This window comes from Schistosoma haematobium, chromosome 6 (assembly GCF_000699445.3).
Source record: "Schistosoma haematobium chromosome 6, whole genome shotgun sequence".
Taxonomy (NCBI): Eukaryota; Metazoa; Platyhelminthes; class Trematoda; order Strigeidida; family Schistosomatidae; genus Schistosoma; species Schistosoma haematobium.
Window position 1 is genome coordinate 3,158,966 of NC_067201.1, and position 19,374 is coordinate 3,178,339.

The window sequence follows — 19,374 nt, forward strand, 5'->3', positions numbered from 1 at the left end:
ATCACTGATAAGTACATAGTGTATACAACAGCACGCTAGAAAGCGAATGAAGAATAAGTCACATATAATTGGTTTAGACTAAAGAAAATCCGAAAATAACTTCAAAACATCTTAAAACTGAAGACTATTTGAGCCCTAATATTTCCCAATATAAAAACAGCTCAATGTGATAAACGAATAAACTGGACACCTCGTCAGTTCCTCTTATTACTGATTCAACTTGTAGGACCTTTGATATGATATCTTATGCAGCATAAACGTCATCCGGAATCTAATTCCGCCTAAGATAGTATTTGTGTACTTACGTACTATTACAATGGTGACCGAAAGCGAACACTTTCGAAGGCTAATTTCAAAATTCCTTAAAAGTGACAACTACAAATAACTGCATTCTGATTGCTTATTGTAGACAACATAGACATTATTATTTACAAGACAAAGAACTTACAAAATATGGGGGTAAACGACTACGTCGTCTCTCAGTTTCTAGTCGTAATTGTGCGTCACTATTCCCAACATCAACTGAAGAATCGATATTTCTGCATCTCAGGCAATTGCCCATAGCTATACTGTTTGATTTTGCATTAGGTCGGTTGTACCATCGGTCTGTCCCCACAGCTGTTTATCTGACCTTGAGGGACCAATGGTCATTTAGTGTCCAAGCTATAAACACTGTTCAGTGGATATGACAAACTGAATGTTGCTTGATATCTCAATTATTAACTGAAGTCAAAACATATTGAAAGATATAAATATCTGCTATGATCACGGAACTGCACTTATAATAGTTCTCATTAGTACCAATGAGCCCGAAACTGATATCAAACCATCAATTCCGTGAATCAGGACAATATGCCATCAGTATTATCAAGGGGGTTTCTAAACCGGGAAGTGGCTCCACTGCAACAGAGTTTCGCTGGTAGTCTGTTTCACATAGGTGAGTGTCAGAAAAAGAAAAAAACTTCTGAGGTAGGTTAGTGAAGGTGCACGTAAACGATAAAATATTCTCCTTATTGCATAGGTTGTGGGATGAAATAATAGAATACGAAGGGGTCGATGCCAAGGAATAAGAGATATCGCTTATAAGCCGGTAGATAAAGAAGAGGTTTAATTTGATACGCCTGATCTAGATAGGTTCTAACTTGAGTTGTTGACATCGAGGGTGGTAATACATGTTGTCGGAATACCCCAAAACAGCAATAGTGAGTGTTCTTTGAACATCTGTAATGATAGTGGGACCCAACCACTCAATCCTCGAAGCCGAACACGAGACGACTGAGAAAAATATATTCGACATTTAACGCGGGTAAAAACACAACGATAGGGGAATCGGAAGAAATAAATTCAATAAATTCAAATTCATCGAATAGCATGGCTCGGCCTTGTAGGCGTGATCATTCTTGAGTAGCCTATACCTTTTATTCATATTAAATATACTGTTCTATCTCCGGCCTAAATATGTCCATCATATATTGACGACTGTTATGATACGATGAGTCAGGGTAGACGGTGATGTGACTTCCACATAAAACCTTATAGATTGGGCAGTTACATCACTACAAATCTACAGTTTTAGGATTAAGTCTATTATCAGAGCGGTACTAATAACGAAGTAGACCATAATTTTACAAGGTCACCAAGTGAGAACCTCTACACCACACACAAACATTTGTTTATCTTTCCAAAAGGAGTGGTGGCATTTTCCCCTGCTTTTCGAACGGGAAGTTTAGTCCTAACGTGATTTGCATTTATCAAACTTTTGCTGTGTTCTTACGCAACAAAAGTACCATTTCAGTTCTAAAGAATCTATCCTGAGCTATACGTTCAGTAGATTACTTTATTTGAGTTTCACCATATTTAATAGTTACCTGTGGTTTTGCCTCAGCTTACTATTCGGTTTTTTTTTGTTTTTCGCGTATAGACTAGTTTCAGTCTATATCACTCGTTTTATCCATTTTTGTCCGTTTTCAGTGTGCTTTTTAGTGTTTTTTAAAGGTCTTAGGCTTTTACAGGCATCTATAACATAGTTTGCTTCAACACAGTCATGAAAAACTCATGCAAACGTCCGGGATGCCGTTTTGCTGTTACAACTGGCATGCAGTGCGACAACTGCAAAGGTTGGTTCCACGAAGCATGCACAGATCTGACAGCAACTGCTTACAACAGACTCAGCAAGTCAGAGCAAAAGTGGGTGTGTCACGTGCAGCACGGACGCTGTAGTCTTGCTGAGTAACATCATTGTCCTTCTGACAGGTCTTCGGAACAAGTTGTCAGTTAACTTGGATAACGATAGTAAAAAAACCGGTAGACAAACAAGAGCGTGCGACGGATACAAAAATAGGGATGCCGATAGGTATACCACCGATGGAACATCCGTCAACACTAATGATGACGTGTCGAGGCTCAGCACCATCATTACGTCGACGGTACTAGACTCCCTAAGCAAACTCGGGTCTCCCAGCTCAGGGTCCCTGAACACAACAGTGGTTCCCAAAAACAATGTAGGTGATTCGACCCACGTTAAGAGAGCCCAAAAGAACCAGACATCACCGCCTAAGCCGAGCAACCCAAGTGTTGCTGCACGGTAAATAACTGGTGATTTGGTCGCACAGTCTACCCCCGAGACTGTTCGTCAGGTCAATAAAGAGCCCAAGACTCAAAAACGCGCACTGACCTCCAAACGAGTTATTAAACCTGAACCCATCGTGAAACCTGGTAAATTAACAACAGTTCGTGACGATTCTCTCATTATCATGAACCTCGTTGGCAATCCTGACCTTCCTCTCAGTCTGCAGAACAAAAATGATAGGATGCTCCGGGATGAATTGAACAAGGAGCTCGAACTTCCTAGAATAGAGCCTTTGACGGTCACCTGGCTCACTCGAGGAAAGGATTCTAAGCATCTAAATCACCCGAGGCTTCTCCGAGTATCGATTAAGAATGCTGCCGACGTAGAGGACGTCTTGCTAGCAAGTCACTTGCTGAAATCCGATGGTAACGTAAGAATATTGCCCGACATATCGTACTCTGAGCGCAATATCATACGGAACACTCCTAAAGATTCTAGCGATAAGTTTTTCCGCGGAAGAAACATACTTGTGCAAGGTATACCGGAAAATGCAGACCCTACTCAATCAAATTCTGACATCAGGGAATGGAAATTCATCAAAGAGTCCTTGAGGCTCAAACACATACTGGCTCAACATGTGACGAGACTAGCCAAGAAGGACGGTGATCCTAGACCTCGTCTAATGAAGATAACCTTCCCGTCTTCCCACATGGAGGCTGCAGTTCTGGAAGCATTTCGTGCCAACAGACGTCGATTGCCACCTGGAATCCACATGCACCCGGATAGGCCATATGAAGCTAGGACCAAACACATAAGCAAGTTGGAGCTGACCATTCCACTTGTGGACTGTCTAAATGACAAAAAAACGTGTAAAGGACAGGGCCTACCACCTCGGCAAACCTCATATAGGTGGGCTACCTGTCCATTCACATAAGGCTCATACAGAAAAACAGGACGAAGCTCACGCGTTCCAAATTGAAAGCATAAACTGCTTGTATATGAACGCCGCGAGTCTACCAAACAAACTGGATGAACTACGTGAACTAAGCAACGCTAATAAGGCCCATCTGATAGGAATATCTGAAACCTGGATATCTTCTCAGTTCTCGGACCAAGAGTTAGCATTACCTGGGATGACTTTGTTCCGCAACGACAGAAAAACAGGAATTGGGGGCGGAGTAGCCATATATATAAGCTCTTGCTTGGAGGTGCACCAAGTTCACAACCTCGAGTTTAACAATCTTGAGGAATCCATATGGTGCTCTGTAAGATTGTCTGGTACTTCGAGGTGTCTAGTCGGAGTCATTTACAGGAAGCCAACTGCCGACATCGAGTACGATAGTCGTATGCTGGAAGGACTATCCCGCTCTATCCGTCTCGGTTTCACACACATCCTGATTCTAGAGGACTTCAATGTTCCTAAAGTCAATTTCGCGGAACATAAGTATATTGGAGATGGACACTCAACTGAAGCTCGGTTCTTCAACTTCATTGAAGACCTGGGATTACACAACAATATGAAGTCGGCAATTCGTTCAGGAAACAGTCAGACGCCATCGTGCTTAGACTGGGCATTTACAAACGAATAATTCCTAGTTGACAACCTCTCAATCCTGGCTCCTCTGGGAAAGAGCGATCATGCCGTCATAGCCTTCAGTTTTGTCATCAAAACTAAGCTAAGGTATCCCAACAATAATTTGCGTTGGAATTTTAAACGGCTGAATGTGCCAGCTCTACATGACTATCTACAACAGGTGGTTTGGGATGTTCACCCTCAACTCGACGTGGACGGTCATTGGGACTTCTATTGCACATGCTCTTATGTGCTACAAACCATTCAGTTCCTCAAACGGTTCCCAAAAGCTGCAAGCCACCTACAGTAATCAAGAACCGTACCCTTCGCCTGCTAAGCCGCAAAAGGCACTGTTGGGCAGAATACAAACGAACTGATAACGACGGAGCGTATAGGCAATATAAACATATAAGGAACATATGCACAAAGGCTATAAGAGAAGACAGGCTTCAGTACCAAACAAAGCTTATGGACAAATTTGCCTCTAACCCTAGAAGCCTATTCCGCTATGCAGCCTCTCTTCGTCAAGCCAAAACAGAAGTTTCTCAACTGCTCTTAACTGGTCTTAACGGCCCGACCAACAACGATGGCGACGCCGCTAACCTTCTGGCAGCACATTACTCTCAAACGTTTCAACCGGCTGACATCAACTTTACTGACGACAGTTTCATCTGCAATTCCACAGGACGTGGTGTTCCGGAAATTGCAGCACTTAAGACTAGATACTTCTCCTGGCCCGGATATGGTTCATCCTGCCATACTGAGGGAGGCAGCCCTAATCTTGGCAACGCCGCTTAGCGTGATGTTTTCACACTCGCTAAGCCGAGGCAAATTACAGGAAAATTGGAAGTTGGCTCACATCACACCAATTTTCAAAGGAGGTCGACGCAATGGACCTTAAAGTTATCGGCCGATGGCTCTTCTGTCATTACCTTCAAAACTCATGGAGTCCCTGATATGCGACGGTTTAAACGACTATCTACTGTCCATAAATTTCTTCTCACCCCAACAGTATGGTTTCAGGAAAGGTTACTCTTGTATAACCAACCTGCTGACTGCGGTGGACAGATGGACAAGCATCCTCGATATCATTTACCTTAATTTCTCAAAAGCTTTTGATAAGGTTAACCACTTGTGTCTTATCAATAAGCTCAAACGACTAGGTATCAAACCACCTCTAATCGATTGGCTTACTTCATACCTAAAAAATCGACACTTTAAGGTTAGGGTTAATTTCACTTTATCTCAGGCTATGGAATGTCCTAGTGAGGTGTTCCAGGGCTCAGCACTAGGATCTCTTCTCTTCTTGATCTACATAAATGATCTTCCTCAACAGGTAACGTCAGACTTATTACTTTTTGCCGACGACGTGAAACTTTGGAGAGAGATACGCAACCAAGACGATATACAGGCACTTCAGGAGGATCTGACTCGACTTCAAAGTTGGGAAGACGATAACGGACTTACCTTTAACACTTCAAAGTGCAAAGTAGTTCATCTGCGACATGTCGCAGACTACAGTCACAACTTAGGAAACTCCTCTCTAGTAGTATCCCAAGTCGAAAGAGATTTAGGAGTCCTGAAGCCCTACGATTAAAAGTCTTATGCTAACTGTGACAAAAATGCCTTCCGAGCAAACCTTGCACTGGTAACGTTGAAGCGCATTTTTGGACAGTTTGACGGAAGAACTTTCCATATAATCTTCAATAGTTCCATCCGTCCCCATTTAGAGTACGGAAACGTAGTACTCCCTCCCTCACTCCAAAAGAACAAGGTCACTTTGGAGCGTATCCAACGGCGAGCCACGAAATCAGTTCGAGGACTCAAATCTAAACCTTACGAAGAACGCCTCTATTCACTAGACCTTTACCCACTAGAATAAAGGCGTCTTAGAGGTGATTTACTAATGGCTTATAGTATTCTTAACACTTCTGGACATCCTTTTAAACACTTACTTAAGTTTGGTTCGAATATTAACCTAAGGGGTAACACCCAGAAACTGGAAACACAACATAGCAAGACGGAATGTAGACACAACTTCTACTCCTTAAGAGTTGTCAAAAGCTGGAATTCGCTGCCGGCCGAGCTAGTCCAAGCGACTTCTCAGGAGTCCTTCAAGAGGCAACTTGACCTATTCTTAAGGACCAAGGACAGCATCACACTATGATTTACCAATTTCTTTTCCTCTTTTATTGTTAACATACCTTGGTTCCTGCCTGGAGGATTTGGTGATCCCCTGCTGCTAGACACGGAAGCCTGTTAAGCGAAAGCTTCTTCTATTGCGTCCACAACCACTTGAACCATTTGAAGTGAGTCTTTTGGTTATGATTGTGTCCTTAGGTGTAAAAGCTTCGTCTATAATTATTTAAGTTGATTTTTTAGTGAAGGTCTCAGCCTTTTGTTTTCTGCACCTCCCACTTTAAAAGTTTGAGAACCACTTCAAGAAATTGGTTTTGACTTTTTCAACATCCAGAGAGAAACTTCTTGTTGTTCTTTCCGTCACCTCACCTAGCAATTTTAATGGCACAAACCAAACGTCGTTATGGCAGATTTACTTTTTTACGATTGATGATGGGATTCAATGTGACTACTGCAACGAGTGATATAAAAACATGTGCACCACACTTACATCAACCACATATAAATGTTATCACAAGGCACTACCACTTTGGCTGTGTATGTATGCTGCTCTGCAAAGCCTCTGATGACTCTTCAGCTGCTAAACACAGCTAGAACGACTAGCTCCGATAAACAGCCAACAGCAGATTAGCAGCTGTCAGATTTCAAGGAAGCAGAGAGAGTTGCCATGAGTCTAGATACGAATCTGAGTGAAACCATCAAGTTGGACCACTTCAGGTCAGTAAGAGTGATTATAAGGAAAAGGGAATAGTACGCAATAGTCAAGTCGCAATGATCTCGACAGTTTCAGTCACATATATCTTTAACAACGCAAACCGGACCATACAAGAAAGAAGCCGAGTCATTGTAGAGGATTTGGCCAGGAAACAAAACAAAGTCAGTGATTTACCTACGGTAGAAACAAGAAAATTAAGGGGTATAAGATAGCAACCTATATGGCAGTTGCCAAATCAGACTGCAAGAATGATAGACGTTTAGGACAAAAAACCTAATGCTTGTTCAAAAGGATCATGCAAAGATATTAGTCAACTTTTGCAAGAGTCTTTCAAAAAAGAAAAAAAATGTCAGGTCTAGGTACAATCCAAGCAGGAACAGTAGCAGGAGATAAAAAATGGATTTCGAAATACACAGGCCAGCCGCCTCCTAAAAGTTGCTTCTACTCCTGCCGATGAAATTAACGTTGTGTTGGAAAATTCATTCAAACCGACTGGATCCGGGACGTATGTCTATGTGGATCTCGGCTTTGTGATAGCCATAGAAAACCCTGAAGTTACTGCCATCTAAGATAATCAGTTAACGTCAGAAGTATGTGGTGGTGAGATTCAGTTGCTTGGTTTCTTGCTTCGTAAGGCTGGCAGACCAAACAGCGAGGGTGGTGGGGTTATCGTGTACATGAATAACACCTTAACCATATGAGCTGTCGATAGAGTAGCACACGACTCCGGGAAATGTGAACCATTGTGCCGACGGCTACAATGTAGAGGACAATATATTGAATTAGTTGCAGTATATCGCAGTCAAGAATGTGTAGTGGGTGACTTCCTCACAAATAAATTTAAATCCTGGTCAAACAGGCCTAATAGTTCGATAGCATATGTTTTATTGACCCCTTGTAAATTAGGGAACCTTAGAAGTGGGGTCATCAAAAACATCATCCGATTACAAAGTGTCAGATATCACAGTCGCCCTAGCTCTATTCCAGAAAGTTAGAGATCCCACCAGATATGACATACAAAACTCTTCATCTCTCTTGAAGTTCGTCCTCACACTGAGTGATGATGCTAGTTCTATTACGTTCCTCTCACCTGTAGGGAGAATCCATCATGCTGTCGTCTTATTCAAATTCATGGCTGAAGTAGTCTATCAGACAGTTGCGCCAGCCCTTCCTAATGTACGGAACGCAGACATATAGGCGATCAACTCTGTAGCATCGAACGAAAACTGGAAAATCGACTTCGAAGCATCAGTAGAGGGGGAACAGTCTCATTTCCAGGAGTTATACAATCAAGGAACTCAACTATTTATACAGTGCCGAGGAAGAAAACGCACGACTATCTCGGAATAAACCTGAATATCTGACGTGTCTTAAGACAAAAGAAAAAACACTTGGCACGTCGTCATCAACCTTGGCACACCCAATACGATGAAACGCTACAGGTCGATTTAAAATAAGAGTATAGGCACATCACGGGCAGCTCAGCCAATATCTGAAAAGCAGTTATTCCAATTAATAATCAAACAGCCGAAGAGACTGTTCTCGTATATAAATTACAGAACAAGAAGGCATGATTGGATTCCCAACTCAATTACTGAAGAGCGTGTAACTCAAGTGACAGAGGAAGACCAAGACAGAGCAGACCCCTTGAAACTATTTTGGGACAATTTCCACTCAAAAGCCTCTTGTTAACGAAGAACTAGAACCAGATACAAAGTCACGAAATTGACTGCCCACCGCGGCCTTGATAGAAACGAAGTTCTAAGAGCTTTTAACACTTAGGACTCCGAAAAGTAAACAGGGCCGGATGAACCACAGCCAAAAGACCTGAGATTAATTTCACAATATACTTCTGTCCCTCTAATTACCATATTTAATAAGTCAATTGACCAAGGTGATTTACCTAAGGGTTTGGATATAACGACCCTCACTCCAATACATAAAACAGAATCAAGACGACTCCCATCAATCTGCAGACCAGTCAGCCTCGTCAGCGTTGTAGCTAAAATGCTGGAAGTAATAATCAAGAGGGTTATAATCACACTCGTAGAAACGGACGACTAGTGAAACAGAGAACAGTATGGTTTCAAAAAAGGATAATCTTGCACAACAAACCCCATATGACAAGAAAGAAATGGACATAATTTCTAGTTAGTGGGAAATCAGTCGACGTTGTTTACGTTGACTTCGGTAAATTATTTAATAAGGTACTGAGAAAAAGATTGTTTATATAGCTGAAAAATTTAGAAGTTGCTGGGCGTCATGTAAAGTGGATTAGGAATTTCTTCGTAGACTGCAGACAGGACAGAATGAATTCCAAGTGCTCTTTCCGGAAACTGGTACTTAATGGAGGACCACGAGGCTCTGTCCTAGGTCCTTCACCTCTTTTCTGTATGTAAATGAACTTTTAAATATAACTGTCTTCAATGCCACTATACACTGATGGTGTTAAAATCTGGCGAGAAACAACAGGAGACGTAGATTCATGTGCGCTCCAGATGGATTTAGATATTCCTGCGATCTGGTCCACAAAATGGCAGATGCCTATCAAAGCGACTAACTCTACATTAACTTTTGAGATATACATAAATAAACACAGCATAATAGGAGAGTCGGTGCCTGCAGTTTTGTTTCGCAAGAAGCTTGAGGTGATAGTCAGGCATGATCTTAGGACAGCAGTCCACTGCCTCGAGGTCACAACCATAGGTTTTATAACCATATGGGCTTTAAGGCGGACACTTACCAAGCTAAGCATTAATATATTTACTACAGTTGATACGATCTTAATGATGTCCAATCTTGGAAATTGCTTCCAAGCCTCAAAACCCTTTTTAAGCGGTGACCCAGACACCTTGGAAAAAGTACAAAATGTTGTCACCTGGGTTATTCCAGAACTCTGGGGTTTACCAAAAAAAGAGCGGCTTCAGAAGATAGACCTCTTCGCCATGTCCTTACGCAGGCTAAGAGGTGATTTGAATTCGATGTATAGAATACTTAGTGATACAGGATACACAAGATTTAAGGTACATAATATATAAGACACACAATTTGGTCTCTGTTTCAACACTAAGAGGAAATATTCCTGCACTATGGAGAGACAGTACTTCGATGTAAGGATGATAGCTTAGAACTCCAAAATGACCTGAAGAAATTATCCAAATGGTCTTAAACCTGGCAGTTGTCGATAAATACTTCCAAGTGTGTTGTGATGCATATCGGTCATCAAGGCACAGATACATACACGATGAATAACACTGAGCCAACTGTCGTCTAGACACATAATGACTTAGGAGTCATCGTTAGCCAAGACTTAAAGACTACCGCACACTGCCGTGCAATATCCGCCAAAGGTTTTATAACCTTATGGTCAATACGTAGGGCTTTTAGTCATGCCGACGCTAAAACGTTTTTGAGTTTGTATACAGTGTTCGTACGTCATAAACTTGAGTACTGTATACAAGCGGCTAGCCCCTGCTTAAAAAAACAGTGTGCTTCTGGAAAAGGTTCAGAGAACAGAAACTAAGCGGATTCTCTGAATAGCGGAGCTTCCGTATGATGCTTGACTGGCTAAGCTGAACCTTTTCCCGATGTCATATCGCAGAACTAGAGGCGACTTGATTACAGTTTTCAAATTTCTCAGTGATTAATTTGCACCTGATATGCCATCACTTTTCTTGTCTTCCAGAACAGAGAATTTACGAGGATACTCAGTCAAAGTTCACAAGCCCATAACAAATTACTTTTCAGCTGACTGTCGACTTTCCCATCGAATCATCAACGAGTGGAATTCATTACCTCAGCACGTGATTGAGGCTCAATCCGTCGACTTTTTCGAAACAAAGTTGGATCAAATGAGAGACCAGGACTAACACAGGCCATCAAGTTTCCTTTCCCTCCCAAACTGAAGCTGAAACTAAGATTCTAGTCCCGGGCATTACAATGTTGTCGTTACTACGGTTAGCACGGTGTTCGTTGAGTAGTGGCTTCGTAACGTCATTATCACGATCCCTTAGTGGTCAGCCGAAGAAATGGTACTTAGTTTTTTCATTCGCATTGTGATTAAGATGAAGCGTGAATATCACATTTGCTTGGAAGAACGGTCGTAATAAGACCGTATACGCGAAAATAGGCGACAACTTATTGGACGTTGTGTTAGATAATGATGTTGATATTGACGGGTTCGGTATGTTGCCTTACATATATAATCACGTATCTAGGCGCTTGTGAAGGTACACTAGCATGCTCAACCTGTCACCTCATCTTTGCCAAGGAAGATTTCGATAATCTGCGTGATCCCTTAACGGAAGAAGAACAGGATATGCTAGATTTAGCCTATGGCTTGACTGACACGTAGGTTTCCCATTGTTATGGCACACGTAGAACTGCAATGTTCACAAATATAATTTTTTGTCCTATCCAAAATGTGCTCAAGATAATCAAATGTTGATGTGAGACTAATTTATGGACGACCTTTGGGCAACGCTAAAGTAACCTTAAGAGTGTTTACCTAATAACCAGGACTAGATGATGGATGTGAACAGGTGTGAGGAATTAGAATTAGGATTTACAGTAGATGGTTAATGTTCCCGAGCTCCCAATTTTGGGGAAGCCGCTACATCAAACTTTGAGTAAATAGCACCAAAACCCCAAAATTTCCCCCGACCTGGGTAAATTCCCTAAAATTTCCACAAACTTGAGAGATTGGGTTAGGAATTAGATTTAGGGTTTTCATCACAAACGTACATCAGCTATAATGCTAAAACGCCATTTAGTCAAATGGATGAATGAATTTTACGCCAAAATCCAAGACCTGTTTGTATATGATTGGTTCGTCCATAAATTATAGTCTTACTAATACTGACCTAATATATATTCAAAAAGATTATTGAATATACAATTTTAAGTCATCTCAATACAATTTTTCGGTATTAGATTACTGTTTCTGCATAATGACAGTATTCCTAATTAGCTTCGTGGAACATGTCAGTTTAATTCAAGCTTAGTGGAAAAATGAAAAGCAGTTTAAAGTTACTTCCACAGGAGTGTGATTGAAGAACTGTGAAACATGTGGGTACCCAAATACTTTGTCACGAATTCGAACTTTGCTAAATTCGTCGAGTGTCATGCAAATCACTTGCTAACTTCCTACACATTTGGTCTTTTTTCAGATCACGATTAGGTTGTCAGGTCAAAGTCAATGAGGACATGGATGGTATAGTTGTGAACGTTCCAGAGTCAATATACGATGCACGTGCGTAGGATAGTGTAAGTTTTTGAGTATCATTGCCAGAGTTGGACTTCATAGTTTCAAATAAATTGAGCATTGGGTAGAACGTTGCTAATATAATCATAATTCATTGTTATATCTCAGTAATTGAAAGTTTAAATCTCTGACATTTCGTGATTTACTTTAAGCCATTTCTTCAGATTAAATGAATAAATAACCCATCCAAATTAACACAAACTTAAATCGTAAAAAAGGAACAGTGTAGACATTTTAAACCTAGTCAAAATCAACATAGATCTCATTATAGTAATTTTCAGTCAACATGATTCTGCATGAGATATTACTGTCTGCATTTGTACATAAGACGGTTGGTATGAAAAATTTGAAATTTGTATGAAAGACCGTGTGTGTTAGCTGTGTGAAAAATGATGATTCAAATATAGTTGTTTAGATAAGTAGTTGGATGAATATCAGGTCTTCTTTTCTACTGAGGGGAGAGTATGCAACGCTTCGGTTACTCACTTATCTTTAATTGGAGAGATCTTTCTGAATTATTGTGATATTTCTAATGTCGATTTGGTGGTTATTGGAAACAGCATGTACTAATACTGTTGATTTAGTTTGTAGATTTTTCAGCTCTGCAGAGTTATTAAAAGAGCCTTTTATGTAGGTCGGGTGTTCTGTGGCATAAGTTTAAGTTTCTTGAGAAGGTTCTTCAATCGATACAACCTAATCAGTAGAAAACGTTTTGTGTGAATGTAAACGGTATCTTTTCCTTAAATAAAGCATTTCATAGTGTTGGCTGTTTTATAGAAAGTTCCAACTGTGTGTATTCTCAAAATGAGTTGTAATTGTTTTGATGCACTGTGGCAGTAAGGTAAAACTACTATACTAGTCCAGTATATTTCACTAGAATTCTTATTTAAAGATGGATCGCTTCGTCTTGATATATTTTTAATCATATTCAGAAAATCGTTAAATCTTGAAATGTTTACTGTGTCCTTTACTCTTAGCTTCTCTTGGTAGGTGGCTGACTTTCCTTGTCCGTTTTTTTGGAAAAATGGTTCTAAGTTTGCATTGTTTCCTCTGTTTCATATATAGATTGATATTCGTTCTCCAACATCAAATTCTATCGGACTGCCCTTTAGAAGTTAGTCTTCGGAGCGCTTTTAGGAATGTGTAAAGTTGAAGTATCTGAAGATTGCGTGTTAAACATCCACCGTACTTACCTGATATTTTATCACATATACACTTGTTGTAACTGTTTAGGTAGTTTTCGGGTTGCATTTTATCGCTATTATTATTTATTTTCCTATCTACAGTCCATTTGTAATTAGTGTTTCATTATTCAACTGCTTAAAACCTTTTTTGTATAGAAAACTTAATAATAAATAAACCTTTATAGACAGGGATTCCTGACTTTTTTTTCTTCCTTTTTGGTTGTATATATTGCTACCTTTTTGTCATTCATCCAGTTGTCAGTAAATTTGCTCTTACCACGTTGTCATAGAATTTGCTTAGTGCTACTCTCTATGTGTAATACTCATGTATTCAATGTAAGCTTATCATTTTGTAATATGTCGATGTAAAATGCTTTTATATAGTCATGGAGTTCGTACCTCATTTAATAAAGTGAAATATTTAACTAATGGTGAATCTACATTTCATAGTATTATAGCGTCATTGAGCTCTTTCACTTCTAAGAAGTATAGTACAATAATTGGTTGGATCAATATTCATCTAAGGATTCAGTCAAAAAATGCCAGTGATAGATTTGGATATCTTATTTCTACTCTGATGAATTCATTCAGCTTGTAATACTCGGAACCATTTGATGGTGTCTGAAGAAGGTAAAATTCTAAACATGTTCATGTACTAAGGATCTGTCAACCATAATATTTGAAGAAGCACTCGGATAACTCGTGATTAGTATCCTTCTCAGCACTACTACTCACTGCTACCACCAACATCCTAATCATCATAAAATTTTTTAGCATATCAGATTGGGAGATAAACTTACTGATCTAACTACATACGGCAACAGCACGTTAGTGGTTGTCGAACTGATATATAGATAAAATCCAAGTATGCATAGTCGTTTGCCGTAACGTAGGTTATACCGTGAGTTACAAAGTGTTTCAGTTGTCGGGAGTTTTTTCGAGTTTGGTAGACAAATGTAGGTTTGTTTAATTAAATGAGTAGAATGCCGTCCAACAAATGAAGTGTGTCGATAAGATACGGTAGACATTCCAAATCCACAAACCTAATAACTAGGAATGTTTTCACGTTACTCCCAATAAATGAACAGGAAAGCGATAAACTGCAACTAGTTGATTTATCACATAAACCTCTTGCCATATGATTAATATGTGATGACATTCCGAAGAGATTAAAACCCATAAAATAATTACCTACAAAAATCCTGGAAGAATACTCAGAATGGTTATATGCACTGGTTGTTGAGAAAAGTAAATTTAATTAAAGTATGGAGTTAGGTTTTAGTCGTCATCCATTGAAATGTATTAAAAAGAACATCGCTGTTGAGATCTGTCAGCTTGCTTTTCAGCAGTAAATTTTGTTGGTTGTCGACACGTCCCATCATATCTACTTTGACAGTCTCGTCCCTTGACCTAATTTTTGGTCTCATTTACTCATGATCTTTCTGGTTGGTTGACAAGTTAGATTTATTTCATCAATATAATTATTGGCTGTTTATTGACCTTAGTATCAAGCTTTTAAGAATTATCTGGGTTTTGTGTTTAGGATTTCAACATTTTCCGACAAACGTATACATTATAGTATCATTGTGTCACTTACAAACCATCCACCTTACCGTATTTAGTTTATCTGTCTTATGGGGAAATGGAATGTACGTGATACCAAATACAGATTTTCAACAAAGCCTTACCTAGCATATGGTTTTTACGTGTATAAACAAAATTGGTTTGGAGTTTTTGTCTGCTGAATAAGGCTATCTGTTTATCGTCGTTATAACGGATTAACTTAAGTTATAGACAATTAATATTACGTTAGAACAATGATAAGATAGAGTTGATCTGAAAAATGTGATGTATTTAAGCCATTTCGAACAATCTGGTCACACGTACACTTGTTGGGGTATTTTCTATGAAAATTAATAAAGGTCAATTAAATGAAAGTTTAAGTAACAAAGGGGCGAGAAACAATTTCACATCATATAGAAAGAATAAGAAACTGTCGCGTTATCCTAGGCCATAGAACGACTATAGCGCAAATACATCGCATTTTTCAGATCAACTCCGTCTTCTCATTGTTCTATCGAAATTTATAAAAGGAACTAATTGCTTTAAATTAATATTACGTTATTATTTCATATTCCGAACTTTTCGAATTCTAAAGATTATGTAAAGCATTTGTTACCGTATTTTTTGCCTTAAAGTGTAATACTTTATTTAAATAAATAGCATGAAGTAAAATTATTACAATCATTTAGAAAATGATAAGGTTGGTAAACCTCGTTAACCACTGTCATCAACCCAGTGGGGTGTTCTAGAAAAGTCTTTCAAGGTTCTACAACTCAAGAATAGTATTCATGTCCAAACAGTCTTAGACATTCCCAGGCGATAACCATTCGTGATGGTATCTTATCACCCGGTTGAAGAATTCACCCGACGCATGAATAAAACTTTATCTGCTCCTCACAAATTAGCTTCTTTACCACTCTTATAATATAATGCCATAATTTTGGAAACATTCGCTAATGAATATACGGTCTGGTGATGAACATATCCAATGCCTTGTTTGGATAATGCATTGTTTTTAACCAGTCTTCCTTAATCTTTAGAAACAGACATCAGGTCGTTCAAACCAGAATACGATACCGTCCGTGGTTAAGCATCTTTGGTTTAGTATAGTTTCAGTGGCTCTAGCTTTAAAAGGCTACTGATAAATTGTTTATAGATACGATATCACTCACACATTATTTTGATGACTCCTTGATTCTTCCTATTAAGGGCTGGAATAGATAACAATACTTTCCTATAGATATGCCGCTTGGACCAATATAGTACATTCTAACTCTATTTTTTGCCTTAGCAGTCTGTCCAAAATGATCAACAGTTCGTAAAGTTGCTGAAAACCATTACTTGTAATCCAAGCGTTTTGTTAAGGTATTAGCGAATTTACTCGGCGTTTTAAATGGGGTCAATCCTTTACGGTTTTCAGTGAGTCAGGTGACAGTTAATTCCAAGTTCGGGTGGGCTTGAAGATTATTGACCACACTGTGTGGATGAAAGGATTCTTCAACCCTTAAAAAAACGAAAGTGAATCTCCTGAATATTAAGAACGGATCGGATTCTAAACAGTTCTGTGAATATCTACTTCATTTGTAGCTGATCTCAATATAACCTTTGGCCTAGACTACGTTTACAACGAGATTACGTAAGGTATCATATTGATTTATCGAATGACTAAATGTTATAAATCTCCTTAGTTTCGATTTAGCTCCTGCAGAAAACCAAAACGAAATATTTGGGCTCATATATTTTTTTTATATTCCAAACAGATTTTGAATGTAACATAATTGATTATTTAGACCTAGACTATTATGTTCGATTAATATTCTTGACAAAATTCCATTATTTGTAGACAGATATAAAGTTACACAAGTCTGCCAAACCAATTCTTACGAAATCTCTTAAATCAGAAAATCCAGAAGATTTTAAACAAAAACGAAAGAATAAAAATCTTTCCAAGTTAAAAAAATATAAGAAGCGTCAATCGAAAAAGAAACATTCAAGTAAACAAATAACAAATGAACGAAAAACAAAAACATCCAATGAAACACAAGAAGAGGCTTTAAACTATCTAAGAATATGGCATGAAGATTATGAAAAATGGAAATTTAAGAAACTTCTACAATCCTGGTTAATAAAAAATGCATTAGATAGAAAAATGGTGAGTTGACTTATGCTTAGTGTGTGTGTGTAGCAGTTGGCGATAATGGCAAACAAAAAACACCCCATTTCCTTCTCAGTTATATGTGTTTCAGTTATCTGTGAAATACGTCTCAGATTGTGACTTTCATTTAGTAGATTTTATGTCAAAGAAGTAGCTTCAATTTTTCCACGTGAGACCTCCCATGACCAAAGGTGTATTTTAAATGTTGCTGCTCGTCATGAATTCATAAAATATTGTAAATGTATGCGGCTTAGTAATATCGTGTGCTGATTACCTTACTATTATTGTGTTCATCTCTCTATCAGTATGGTAATTGTGATTAGTAGGTTAGCCTCAAGTTCTCCAATCTAAATTTAGTGCTGAATTATAGTATGCATAAAATCAGCGTAAATAATGGGCGATTCAACTGTTAGTCATTTCTAGGAACTTCAAAGTAAAATTGTGTCTAAATAATAGATTCCGGAAAATATGACACACCAATCATGTTACATTCATTTTTCGGCAATAACTGGTTGTTAAATCATTTTGAGTTTTATAAATATTTTCAATTTTGTTGATAAATTTTCTATTCACTCTGGTTTCCTATCAAATAATTGAACTTAAACAGGTTCCTAGTTCAGAGTTCCGAATATTTAAACAATATATTAAAGGACTAGTTGGATGTGCTCGACAGAATTTATTAAATCAATGCTCAAAGATAATGGAGGAACAAACTGATGGGTTGGAGACATGTACGGAACTTGTAAGTAGAGGAGATATGTTACCGGACAATATTATTGGTCAGCAGAAGTCAGGTGTGTTCCGTCGATAATAAATCCAAAGATGATCTAATATTATTATGCATACATATGGTGAGAAATCTTAGGTTGATGCATATTAGTGTTGGGTTCTACATCGTTCATGATTAATTCATATATAGCGTTGGTGGTCCATTAGTTTAGTATCATGCATTTTTTAAATTCAAATTCTCAGTTATGAAACCGAATTCTTAAAGTGTGCACATGAACTAGGATGAAAAAAGGCAGTGCAGCTGTGTAATAGCTGACTAAGTACTAATGGTTTTCTTCAAATAGTTTATGTATCTTTGCTCTTATATTCAGAATAAATGATTTGAAAACCGTCTGTAAGGTGCAAATATAACCTGTATAACGCACAGTTCTACGCTAAGCTCAGAAAAGTGGTTTGTAACTTGAGTGATCGTCCACATGTTTTCCGATAATGAAAACCACTCTATGCCATTCATATTCCTTGTTGAAGATTCAGTAAATGTAGTGTGAATTCTTACCAAGTACGGCCCAATATATTGGGCTTTAAAACCCACCTTGTGAAAGTACTACTGATACTTGGTCATAGATTCTTTTAGTATGCTATGAGATGAATTTCACCTAGTTTAATGAATTAAAGCTACATAATACGATGCCAAAAATAATTTGACCTCATACTTGCACATTTCCATAAATGCTAAGTGTAATATTTGACTAAATAGGTTTTTCACTAACCTGGCTGTATTGTTTTTTTCTCCTTACAGAATATTCAACTGCTAGAAAACGTGCAAAGAAAATATTTGCAGTTTTATCAAAGACTTCTGATGTTCAATAAATTTTTACATAATACTAAGATTTTTAGTGTTATTAAATCCTTTGTATGCATCAATCACTATCATATACTTTGAAATTATTCATAACAGGATGTTACTAAACAAATGTGTAGTAGTTCATGACTCTATATACATGCAAGTGGAACGGCGTCTAAGTAGTTCAGACGTCCGAACTTTAGCCACTAAGTTTCACGATAAAAAGAAACAAGTAGTCTGGTATGTTTTACAACTCTTAGTAATATGTACTGCTGAAATATGGAGTCAAGTTCTGATTGTGTCAACCTATTTATCTTTCAAAATCCCCATTCTCTATCAAAGTAAAACTGATTTAAGATGTGACATATCCCATTAAAACAAATTATTACAACAGAGGCACATCTTTCCCTGGGAACAGTATAAAAAAATCTAAACATGGTTGTTAAGTAAACGAAGATCCTACTTGGCGCTTTCATATGGCTAATGCAAATCAAGGTCATAAATAATCTCTATACCAAGAAATAGTTAGTACGTGTTAAAGAACAAAGTGATTTCCATAAATTATACTAGATTTACAAAAGTTTATATCTATGTTTGAAAGTGGTAGGAATTTGTAAACAATCATGAAACTACACAATTT

At 38.3% G+C, this 19,374-nt stretch overlaps 2 protein-coding genes across 2 annotated transcripts in view; one reads left to right on the plus strand and one right to left on the minus strand.

Annotated features, from left to right (window-relative positions):
• RNF11_1 (RING finger protein 11) overlaps positions 1–643 on the minus strand; it is a 41,020-nt gene extending 40,377 nt beyond the window's left edge. Inside the window, exon 1 of the mRNA XM_051216689.1 lies at positions 449–643. Coding sequence (XP_051065282.1) covers positions 449–562 — 114 coding nt within the window. The 5' untranslated portion in view covers positions 563–643. The remainder of the gene's footprint in view (positions 1–448) is intronic.
• A 10,015-nt stretch (positions 644–10,658) lies between these two features.
• FDX1 (Adrenodoxin, mitochondrial) lies at positions 10,659–19,256 on the plus strand. The gene is made up of 8 exons (XM_051216690.1): positions 10,659–11,027; positions 11,067–11,179; positions 11,214–11,346; positions 12,165–12,261; positions 13,325–14,073; positions 16,850–17,158; positions 17,769–17,955; positions 18,690–19,256. The coding sequence occupies exons 1-4, from the start codon at positions 10,936–10,938 to the stop codon at positions 12,253–12,255; spliced, it is 429 nt and encodes a 142-aa protein (XP_051065283.1). The 5' UTR covers positions 10,659–10,935; the 3' UTR covers positions 12,256–12,261; positions 13,325–14,073; positions 16,850–17,158; positions 17,769–17,955; positions 18,690–19,256.
• Positions 19,257–19,374: the final 118 nt, after the last annotated feature.